This window comes from Limulus polyphemus, unplaced genomic scaffold (assembly GCF_000517525.1).
Source record: "Limulus polyphemus unplaced genomic scaffold, Limulus_polyphemus-2.1.2 Scaffold10973, whole genome shotgun sequence".
Classification (NCBI taxonomy): domain Eukaryota; kingdom Metazoa; phylum Arthropoda; class Merostomata; order Xiphosura; family Limulidae; genus Limulus; species Limulus polyphemus.
In genome coordinates this window covers 2928-15011 of record NW_013676583.1, presented here as the reverse complement: position 1 = coordinate 15011, position 12084 = coordinate 2928, and the positions used below count along the sequence as shown (strand labels likewise).

At 36.6% G+C, this 12084-nt stretch overlaps 2 protein-coding genes across 4 annotated transcripts in view; one reads left to right on the top strand and one right to left on the bottom strand.

The window, feature by feature from the left end:
* Nucleotides 1–383: 383 nt before the first annotated feature.
* LOC106476592 lies at nucleotides 384–7842 on the top strand. Its single transcript, XM_013937237.2, has 6 exons — nucleotides 384–628; nucleotides 948–1087; nucleotides 1408–1600; nucleotides 2139–2307; nucleotides 2942–3077; nucleotides 3616–7842. The coding sequence occupies exons 1-6, from the start codon at nucleotides 537–539 to the stop codon at nucleotides 6933–6935; spliced, it is 4050 nt and encodes a 1349-aa protein (XP_013792691.1). The 5' UTR covers nucleotides 384–536; the 3' UTR covers nucleotides 6936–7842.
* The window catches only part of LOC111083744, a 9978-nt gene continuing 2888 nt past the window's right edge, over nucleotides 4995–12084 (bottom strand). The window contains exons 4-5 of one of the 3 annotated variants that reach the window (XR_002609218.1): nucleotides 9007–11081; nucleotides 4995–5108 (exon numbers count right to left, since the gene is read on the bottom strand). Coding sequence is in view for 1 of the 3 variants with exons in the window: in XM_022380409.1 (XP_022236117.1) it covers nucleotides 9684–11081 (1398 nt within the window). In the remaining 2 variants the exon portion in view is untranslated. Of the gene's footprint in view, nucleotides 5109–8448; nucleotides 11082–12084 lie in introns of those variants that run through there. The other 2 variants (XR_002609217.1, XM_022380409.1) reach the window with 2 other exon arrangements.

Sequence of the window (12084 nt, the reverse complement as noted above, 5' to 3'; positions counted from 1 at the left end):
ACAATTATGTGTGAACTTCTTTACAAATTAATGGGTATCACTTATGTTTTGTTCGATTAACTACAAAACTACTCATTACATACCTGTTTCTCACAACTTCTACATAATACCACACTTGTCGAGGCTTAGTTTGTTTCATACGTGAGCTTAACAGTTCTGACGGAGTTAAAAACTGAATATAAGACTTATCGGCAGATAGATATGCGTAGAATAAAATATTACACCCCTCGTAAACAGTAAGGTGTAAGATATATTTTATTTATCAAATTTAAATTTGTTTTAACATCAGTATTTTAAAAGTAACTTTGAGATTACATTTATAAAAAATATTTGTTGCTTCCTTACCAATAATTAGTTAAAAAATACTTTAAGAAAATTCGCCACATCTGAGCTGCAGTGTTAAATATAACAACTATCAGTTGTCCGTTTTCGTCTCACAGAATGCTGTCCAGGTAGAAGATGAAGCCAAACTGATTCAGATTCGTGATGTCGTACAGCAACTCCCCCCTCCTCATTATCGCACGTTGGAATATCTGATGAGACATTTAGCCAAGATTGCTTCGTGGGGAAGCCAGACTGGGATGACTCCCAAAAACGTTGCAATTGTCTGGGCACCCAATTTACTTAGGTATGTTAGTACAGTGGAGTACAAAGATTATTAAATGTGCAGGTGGAATGTTTTGATCTCAACTTATTTGTTGTTGTTTAAAGATTTATTGTTATCCCTAGCACGTGAAATTGCTTGATTTTTAGATGTTTGTAGTACAGTAGTGTAGTTATTTAAGTGAAAAGGTGCACATGGATCACTGGTCTCGTGTATATTAGTTTGTTTTTTTTATTCTACGAGTTTTTGTTCTCAAACTAAGATAAGTTGAACAATAGTTTTTACTTCTGATGCCTTGACAACATAAAAATTGTTTCACAGACTTTCTTATTGTTAATTCTAGGTCAAAAGAAATGGAAGGAGGGGGAGGAGCTTGTGCCCTTCACGTGGTTGGAGTTCAGGCAGTTTTAACGGAATATCTCATCAGATATGTAGAGATTATTTTCAGTGGAAAACGTCCATCTTTCCAAGAACAACCAGAAGGTTTGTAGCTTCGAAATAAATATACATAATACACGATAGAAAACCATTACAAAATTATGCTGTGTGTGTGTGTGATTTATTCAGATAAAACACACATTTACAGCATTGTTTATCGTGCCTCAAAATATACATATTTCTTTTCTAACCTGTGCTGCTGTTGTTTGAACATCAACATCAGTCTGTGTTTCTTAACTAACTTAAAGAAAGCTGTTATCACAATATTGGTTTCATTGTTTAACCAAATTATTATCTTAAAAAAAAAACTTGGAAAAAGGTGTTGTTTTTCAACACATTTTAAGTTTGAATATCTTTATTTTTAGAAGCGCCACGAAGACCACGACGACCAAAATCATTAGCTATTTCTTCTCCTACCAAACTTCTGTCTTTGGAGGAAGCTCGAACAAGGGTCCTGGCTGCCAATATCCTTGGAACGGAGCAGAAGTACATAGACGTTGGGGGAGGACCAGAAAAGTTGCCTGTAAAATATCACACGGTGATAGAGTTACCCTCAAGGTATAAAAACCTCTCCTAAATTCATGCTGTGCAATGTATTTAAAATAGGTTTCTCGTTAAAATTAAACACAACAGTAAACGAATACTGGATTAGTCAGCATCATGGTGTATTTGTTACATTTCTTAACTGTTGATTTTCAGTTGTTTATTACAAATACTCCGATTTTATATGTCATAAGTAGCTTGGAAGCTTCAGGTTAGTCCTAGTTATTAACGTGAGTTCATCACGTTTTGATACAAAACATATCAGTTTCAATTTCAATAAAACCACAAAACTCTCCGTCAGCTACCTGCTTGAGCTTTACGTCAACTTTGGTTGTCTTTTCTTTCATTACTAGTATACGTAGTAACAAATATAAACCAAAGTCGAGGACATTTTGTGTAAAATTGATTATCAAGCTTAAAAGCCGTATTTTGGAAAACGTGAATACTTTTTATGTGAATACCGTTTAATAAGATTTCAAAGTTTCAGGGTTAATAAGTTACCACATATTTATATCAGAAAAGTCCTAATATACCTATAATTATATTCACTCAGCAAGCGTAGTGGCACCAAATTGAAAAAATCTCCTTCGGGGTGGAAGTCGTTCTTTTCTCGAGGCTGGCAATCTGGTAGTACACGAGAAAAAGACTGTGGTCGAAGAGGGTCTCTCAAACTACGTAAAGGAAGCACTGGCTCACTTCAGCACGCTCAGTTTCCACTGCAGGTTCGTTACAGTGTTTGTTCGGATGACTTCGCTTCTATGACTCGAAAATTAGATTAGTTTATAGAATTTAATAAAACATTTACAAAAATAAGCATGTTTTATGTACACTGTGATGTCTTGTGATCCAGCCTCGTTTAATTTCTGGGTAATTCGTCGACACTTTAAGAAAAAAATGTACTGTGTCATGTTAAAAGTTATTTCCAGTCTGAAAGAGTAACACCGCTAAGTAATGGTCTTCAAGTACAGCATAGCTGTGAACTAAGATCACAACTGTCAGCTTATTGTTGTTTTTTTCTCTAGTTAGTGGGAAACATACCATGACGTCATTAGCTGGAATAGTTTTGAAAGCTAAATATAATGTCATGATGTCGTTTCTGAAAACTTGGAAGTTCCTTCATGGGGTTGGTTAAAACATAACTTGGTTATGGACAAGTTCTGACCCACTTCTTGTTGAGGAGATCAAAGCTGACCATGACCTGTCTTACCGACCACAAGAAGGAACACACAAGTATCTCTCATAACAACATTCAAGTTTCAACTTGTTGTCTAACATTTTATTAATCTGTAAAACGTAAATGTCTTTTACCTTTGATTTTTAGATATACTGAAAGTGTGTTTTACATTTTGGAAACAGGAAAAAGTCATCACGGAAGCAGATTTAATTCACACTCGACGGATAAAGTTGAGAACAGTAAAAAGTGCAGAATCTCTGGTCTCGTGCGATACGTCATGTCGGAGCTCTTCTGCGTTCGAATCCACAGGCCCGACCGGTACAATAGTCATTCATGTTTTTTTTATCATTGTGATTAAATGTCTATGCTGTGAAAACATTAACCTGTAACCATCATTCATGTTTTTTATTATTGTGACTAAATGTCTATGCTGTGTAAACATTAACCTGTAACCATCATTCATGTTTTTTTATCATTGTGATTAAATGTCTATGCTGTGAAAACATTAACCTGTAACCATTATTCATGTTTTTTATCATTGTGGTTAAATGTCTATGCTGTGAAAACATTAACCTGTAACCATTAAATCTTTTTAATCAAAGAAATTATTTATAAAAAAAATTCATGCTGTTGCTTCCCCACCTTTGAAATGTAGAGAAATTTGTTTATGGTGCAGTCAGTTAACATGTTAAGAAGGCCTCGGTAAAGATAAAAATCTACCACGGTTATTAGAGATTAAGTCACTGTGTAAAATGTTATACAGTTCTGTAGTGGAGTCAAGTCTAAAACTTAACACTTATTTTAAGAGTAAAGATCTGTGGAGGTGATTTTAAAAAATTACTATTGATTTTTTCAGAAGGAAGTCAAAATAATGAAGCCGGCCAGTCTAGCCTTCTTGAAGAAGACTTTTCTTCCCATTCTCAAAGCCTGAACAACCATGTTCGTTCTTCTTCTCACGAGTCTTATTTTGACCTAAGTTCAAAAGAAGAAAGTCCTCCAGGAGACACTGCTATGGATGATAAAAGTTCAGTTCAAGCCAGTCTTCAGACTGTTAAAAAGTCACCCGAGAGTGACGATTCCTTCGCCTCATTTGAACACATATTTGAAAGTTTTATGGATAGTGATACTATTGCTTCTTTTGATGGTTCGTGGACAAACTTTTCTCAAGACGATACAAAACATTTATCATCCGATTCCAATAAAATGACACGTAAACAGAAACTAAGAAGTTCCGACAGTGACGTGTCAAGTCCTAAAGTCCAGAAACTAAGTTTGAGACATTTTCGTCAAGCCTTTAGTTCACCTTCATTTAGCTCTCCTAACGAAACACATAAACGTTCAGAATGGACTTTGTTTGTTAAAGAAAAAGATCGAGACGCACTGCGAGGAAGTTTCCATCGAACAAGAGAAAAAATCGTTCATGTTTTGACACCCGATTCTGTACAAAAGAAATTGTTTTCTTTGTTGGAGGATAAGCAAGCTTCTTTGAAAAACGATAAATCTCGGTCAGATATTATGCTTCATCCTTTTCCACCCGTTCACTTGGAGTCAGACACCGAAAACTTACCTAGCAGAAAAGTGAAATCGTCATCTGACCTTCGAATTTCTGCCTTATCATGCTGTAGTGATACGTTAAGTACTCATTATTGTGGTGATATTTTACCTCAAGAGCTTATCACAGCCGAAAAATCAGATATGCACATCTTTGATTTATGCTTTCATGATAATGACAGTGAGACAGAAGATGACTGTGTTAAGGTTGTTGATGAAATGTTACAAGCAGTAGCTAAAAAAATAGAAGAAGAAACCTGTGGAGCCAAACTGATTATAGAAGATGGTGTCCCTGAAGAAAACTGTGGAGCCAAACTCATTATAGAAGATGGTGTCCCTGAAGAAAACTGTGGAGCCAAACTCATCATAGAAGACGGTGTCCCTGAAGAAAACTGTGGAGCCGAACTGATTATAGAAGACGGTGTCCCTGAAGAAAACTGTGGAGCCAAACTCATTATAGAAGACGGTGTCCCTGAAGAAAACTGTGGAGCCAAACTCATTATAGAAGATGGTGTCCCTGAAGAAAACTGTGGAGCCAAACTCATCATAGAAGATGGTGTCCCTGAAGAAAACTGTGGAGCCGAACTGATTATAGAAGATGGTGTCCCTGAAGAAAACTGTGGAGCCGAACTCATCATAGAAGACGGTGTCCCTGAAGAAAACTGTGGAGCCAAACTCATCATAGAAGACGGTGTCCCTGAAGAAAACTGTGGAGCCGAACTGATTATAGAAGACTGTGTCCCTGTTGAAGAACAACTTAACTGTGTTCCATCCTCCGCTGGCCAAAGTGGAAAGATTCTGTGGACAGAAGATGAAAATCAAAAATCAACTAAGAGTTTGACCACAACAAGAGATGAAAGTTATAATTGCTCAGGTATGCAGATATATTCTATAAATGAAGTCTGCTCATTTGATAGTGAATTAGAAGAATTAAACTCTTCCATTTCTCACTGTGATGAGGATAGTAAGGCGCTCGTGGAAGAAACTACAAATACACAGAAGAGTTTCAACCAATCTGACATAATGACATCTGCAAAAGATGATGTCTTCTGTGCTATAAAGCAAGAATTAAACATCTTACCCCAGCATATTCCATTCTCTAAGCAACAAGATACATCCCGAGAATTCCCAGAATCAAGACTACCTGAACAGCGCACGTCTCTCAGTCGTACAACTGAAAGTTTCCTCATCCCACAGCTAGAGGACATGGAGAGTGAAACTTTGGATGAGGAAGGTGGAAATGAATTAAATGATTTATCAAAGAAATATAAAGGATTTCGTATAGAAGATGACTTTAGCCAAGGTTCTCCAGATGTATTTGTAGACGTTATTTGTGATCCAGTTCCATCGGAACAGAAACGGTCCAATGAAAAGCTTAGAAAATCTTTAATAATACAAAATGGCCGACTTTACCGTACCATTGAAAAAGATGGTGATTCTGATAAGAGTCTAAAAGTACACTCGTTGCCCGACTCCCAAAATGGTAAAGATGCTGCATCTGTTGCGCCCCTTAATTACCCGAAATTTCAGAGAGTTTGTGATGCATTAAACAGGAAAAGTTTTCTTGACATAACTGAGCAAAACAGTAAGAAAGATGTTCCATTAGATTACAACAGAAGTTCTCCTACATGTAAGTCTTCTCAACCTAGTCTGTTTACACAGCTCAAGGTACTGAAACTCCAAGCCTTCCAATCACCAGAAATGTCTAAAGAATCAATTCCCTATGATCCATGGTCGGATCCAATATTGGACAGTGTGGTTGACCCACAAGACATTTGGGAAAAGCAAATTTTTTCTTCGTCTTCCACACCTTCACCATCTCAAGATGACATCGGTGAACAACCATTAGATATTTCTAAAGTTAATATAAATACGACTCGCGATCACAGAGATCAAGAATTGTCATTACAGCTAAGAATGGATGCTTCTACATCCAAAGAAGAAGAGGAAACCCTAGAAAGGTTTCCTAAGACAAGCACACCGATGTTACTTCCAGCTGAATATCTTTTAAGTTCTCCCATACAAAGTGTGAAGTCTCCGAATATGACTTCAGTCAAAAGTTTAATTTCTTTTGACGAAAATGATAGAAGGGAAAGAATTGACCGCTACAAAGAAGAACGGAGGGCCCAGCTTAGGGAAAGATGGAAATCTGAAAGTTTTAAAAAGGAAACTCCAGACAAGAAACACGTGGGAACACGGTGGAGGTCGAGCGTTCCACTTTCAAGAACAGTGGCTAGTTTGAAAGATCAAGAGTCCATCAAAGATAAAAAAGAACAAAGTCACAGTTCAGGAAACTTAAGTGACCCGTCACTAGGTCAGGACATGAAGGAAGGATCCGATGATGGTAGAAAGCACAGCCATATGGAGAGACTCGCCTGTCGGTCTAAAGGTCGGACTGGAATAGAGGAACAAAACACATCATCGTGGCTTACTCAGTTACCTGATGAAGAAAAGAGTAACCACGGCTCGGACATCGTGCCAAAATTATCATCAAAAGTAAAAAGTGACTGTGGTTTAGATATTTCGACAGAGGAAAATACACTGTATCAAAGTTATGTACCTAATCAAACTCTTGTGCACAAACACAAGGATTACTGCAGTTTACGACCAGAAACGTCTGTGTAACAGGATTCAGCTCAGTTTAGATTTATAGCAACTTGTGTTGAGTTTAGAAAAAAACTAATTATAATTTCTTTATGAAATCAAGCATAAGCTACGAGAGAAAAATTTATTCTAAAGTTGTGAAATATTAACCGATCCATTTCATGCATTTCTTTTCGGCTCTGGCTGTCATTTCGTACACTTGCATGTTAGTGGTTTGTAGCTCGCAAACGTCAGAGACATTTGATGAATTTACACAATTTTTATATGCGTATTCCAGTTACAGTTTGTTGTTGTTTACAAGAAAGTTGTAATTTGTTTTTATGACTGTTTATTTTTTGTGTAACTATGTATATATAAAACTATTCTATAATACAATTACTAGAAATGTATTTACCACTGCAAAAATTCTAATATTGGTAAGACAGGTTCTGACATAGCCATATTGAAACATAGCTTTTAATTTCTGGAATTACAGAACTCCAAGAATCTATTAACGACTCTTCAACGGATGGATTGTGAATTTTTAGATCGTTTCATCAAAGCACTATTCGAGATGTTTTGCCTCACTGTAGCGATAACTCCTGTTTCAGTTTTAACGATTCATCATAAGTCACTCAAATGTAGGTTGTCAACACTAATATTTTTTTTTACACACTTTATCATTCTTTATTATCTACTGTCCGTTTTCAGTAACTTATAGTATTTTGTATATTTATTGTAAAACACTTGTATATTTTGAGTGTCATATCAAAGGCACTGACAACTCTTGTTAAGAGGCTACAAGATATTTGAATGTGATACGGAGCATGTGGAACTCTCCAACCAGTGAAGTTATTTTACACGAGGTTTCTGTATATATTGCTAGAAAAATTACATACGATTGTTACAATGGCATGTACAGCATTATTAAAGTATTTCCTTTTTCATATTTTAAAGTGTGTTATATTCTTTCCTTTGCTTTAGCTAATGCGATGAAAAGGCAGTGTTCAAAGTGGTACATTTCAAAATACACCCTCGACTAAAAGATACACCAGTAGAACCCGAGCACCTAAAACACTTGGACAAAGACGCATAAACGCAAGTTGAAACTTCGTAGCTCTAAAAAACCATACTTAACATAAATAGAAACTTCTATAACCAAGCTGCTGTCATGAAATAAAGTTAGTTTCCAGAGGAATTTAGAAAGTAAGGTATTCTAAGTGTAAAATAAGTAGACAAATAACAGGTGGTGGTGGTTTTTTCTCTGAAGATCCAACAATAAGTTGACATAAAACTGATTCATTATATGAACATCTTACCAACCCATAACTCGGAAACTTTTCCATCACGAGAAAATTCATTTCTGTGATTTGAATCATTACAAATACAAAGAGTTAATTATTATCATTATAATTTAGCAGTTGTACACAACGCAGTTTAGTCTTGACGTATAACATAAGCAACGAGTCTTATTTCACTCGGATATTTCAGCAGTAACGGCAATTTGGAAACATCTTATGGAATATTAGTAAATTAATAAAAGTCAGACAATGAATACGATCAACTATATATTAATTTATTGTTCCGTATTATCTTGAATAATAAGAGTTTTAACTTCTATAGCAGTTTCTTAGAAACAAGCACTCATCTCGACCTGCTGGATATACATAAAGAAACAAGTAATCCTTCAGATGTCAATTAAGTAATTACCAAGAACAGCAGAAGCACCTTGATACTTCTACTTATAGTCGGGTTAACGTAGAAAAGATCAAGATTTCGGACTAGACGCTAATTTATTCTTTTCATTGTAACGTACCACAGTAAGGAGTGTTCGGGAAACTGTACCACCAAGAACTGTAAAAAATTACCTGTACGTATTAGTAAAAAATAATTTTTACAAAACAGTATAAAGAACGAAACATTTCATATACACAAATATAAATATATTCAACTTAAATATATATGGAACTTGTGTAGCTTATTTGAAGAGCACTAAAATAACAGAAATGTAATGTCTGGCCGTGACTTGACCCATTCAATTTTAGCATACTGAATCATATTATTGTCACGTATGACTGTAAATGCTTGTTACATTGTACCATTACAAACTCACCTATTCAGTTTACAGGTTATCTCTACTTGGAGCCAAAGAACTTTCGACATCCTCGATCTTCATCATCGTGATAAATAAATATAATTGGCTGGAACGGAAAGAGACAGAGAAGACAACTCTATTGAATCTTAGAAATAAAACATTCGTTTTAAACTTTTGTTAACGTACTCGCCCTCACTTAGCAGTTAACTAGTTGTTTCTAAATACTGATATTACCATTACAAGTGGATTAGCTCGTCCAATTCATTGAAGTGTCTGGATGAAGAGTTAGAGGCATGGGTCAGCTTCCTGAGCAGTGTTTAAACATTAAGCTTACCATCAACTTAAATGCAGGCACAGCCACAGTACTCACCAAACTCCTACAGGAGATTCTAAATGTAAGCTTTAGAAAGGAGATCTTTACATAATCCTTATGTATACATTAAACTACATATCTTGAGCAAATGTCATCACCTATAACTCGGCTCTTAATCAAAATATCGTTTGATTCAAGTCGCGGGTGTGAACAACATGTACACTCGCACTTAGTTTTAATAAAGTTTATAGTTTTTGGCCAAAACACGCAAAAAAAAAAAGATCATCTGACTAGCTGAAATAACTTTGAGGAGCCATAGTAGTTATCACCAAGAGTAAGTATATGCAGTTCAATTAAGGCAAACTGGTAAACATTAAGGACATCACATGTTCATACATGCGATGAATTCGTTACAAATTTGATTATATTGCAAACTGTCTCCCGATATCCGTCGCATTTTCAGTCCTCTCTCCGACGGCCCTGACCCATTATAAATTTCAAGTTCTATTTGTACTCCATCTGGATGTTCTAATGCAAAACCTCTTTCGGAGGGTTGGAATACTAGAGATAAACCCTTTGAGCCTAGTTTCTGCTGGACTTGTTCCAGAAGTTCTGTACAGCACACAGTATCATCGATGGACCCAATTGTCACACAGATGTTACCACTTGCAGTTTTCTGAAGCTCCGAAGCACCAACGTCACAAGGTGAAAAACCAGTTGTGAGACTAGAAGAAAGAGCAGCCATGCTACTCTGTGCCGAGTTGTCACTGCCAGGGTGAAGTTTTGATGCACTGTAGTCAGCAGGTGGAAAACTCTCTCTTAGATGTCCAGTACTGATAAAAGATTCTCTGGTGGTTTGAATTGTTGACCACCTCGGTAAAGATTTCGAGGAATTACAATCTACTTGTTCAGCCTGGCTTCTTGCAGCTTCAAATAGCCAGTTCCCAGAATTCAGTTCAGTCTCAGAAAAGGATGACTGGAATTCTCCCAGTGCAACAGCACTACAACAATCCATGATATTACTGCCTTTTTCCTGAAACTTAGTAAGTGGTGGAGTCGTTGGGAGAGACCTGGTTTGTTTAACCGACAGTAAGTGGGCTTTGGCAATATTAAAAGTATCAGAACTTGTAGGAGAAAGGTGAACTTCTCCCGTTTCATCTGTAATACTTATTTTGGGAAATATCTGAGTGTAGACAGGAAGAGTTGAACTAGTCTGAAATGGTTCCACATTTGAAGAGTTTAAGCTCAATAATGCTGAATGAGTGTGCTCTGTGGAGTCCTCCTGGATCATGCCTAGATTCTGAAAAGTAGGAGGAGAATTATTTCGGGGATTCTGACCAACTAGAGTTTGGAGGCGAGGGTAGATAGCCGAGAAGTGAGTAGGAGAGTCGGGATAAGGACCGGTAGGAGACGCGGTATGTTGCTGAGGTGACGAGACACCACAAATCCTAGAGTACGGTGGAGACATCCTTTCTGTACCCGTTTCCACACTGTTTCCTACAGATGGTGGGGGTGATGGGCTAGCACAATGAGGACCTCCAAATCCTACAGGGCTGCCTCGACGCTGAAGATGAAGTCGTTGCAGATGCTGCGAGAGAGAAGCTTGAGAATTTGAGCCACTACACGACGTCTGGTGAATGGGGGAACCTGCGATCGAAGGAGGTGAAGAAGTAGAAGTGGTGGCTAAATGAGGGTGGAGGTAGGACATCTGTTGGATGTGAAGCGAATGTCGTCTTTGCATCTCGGCTTGTAACTGGCTATCTGTTGGTCCAGTGTTTCTCTGAAAGGAAAACATAATCATATCTTTACAATACATTCGTTTAGTCACAAAATAATTGACTTTCTAGCAGCAATTTTCAAGATACCATGATAAAAGAAACACCGAAAGAACGTAAAACACCGCACTAATGTACTTTAAACTTTAACATAGGTCACAAAATAATTGACTTTCTAGCAGCAATTTTCAAGATACCATGATAAAAGAAACACCGAAAGAACGTAAAACACCGCACTAATGTACTTTACACTTTAACATAGGTCACAAAATAATTGACTTTCTAGCAGCAATCTTCAAGATACCATGATAAAAGAAACACCGAAAGAACGTAAAACACCGCACTAATGTACTTTAAACTTTAGGACAAGTCTAATTAAGGTACACCAATACTAGAGAACATAATGCTATGGCCATTATCAAGTTTGAAATTGAACAAAAATAACTCTACTAAATAAATATGATGAACAAGTTGGTCCAGTGTCAATAAAACTGAGAAATAACAATAAACAGTAAAAGGAAAGGCTAATGTATTTAACCAAAAGAATATATTTAGTATTCAAGCTTAGTTACGTCAGTGGTAGAGTTACTTTGAAGAAACCCACTTTTAAAATACATACATAAGTAAATTAAGGAGGCATTTAGTGTGACCCGTTAGTTTTTTAAAACTTGTCTAAGTATAGAAATATAATTTAATGTAAGAGTAAAACAGTGTAAACTTGGTTTTAGTTTTAAGCTAGCCTCTCCACTGTTTAGGGTTGTCTTTGATTTCCCTCAGTTGAAATGATAGATTAAACAACACCCACTACAAACTCTTCAGTCACTTTCATCTGACTGAAGAGTGCAACTCGACCACCACCCTCATAACATACCTACTGGCACAAAGTGTTGAGTAGTTGTTTGCACTAATAGAATGAAAACGATGGACCTACAGATCAAAAGTATGACATGCTAACTACTGCCATTCCTAGTAAGGGTAGTGGTTGGTGGCTTACATAATCAGTTAGGC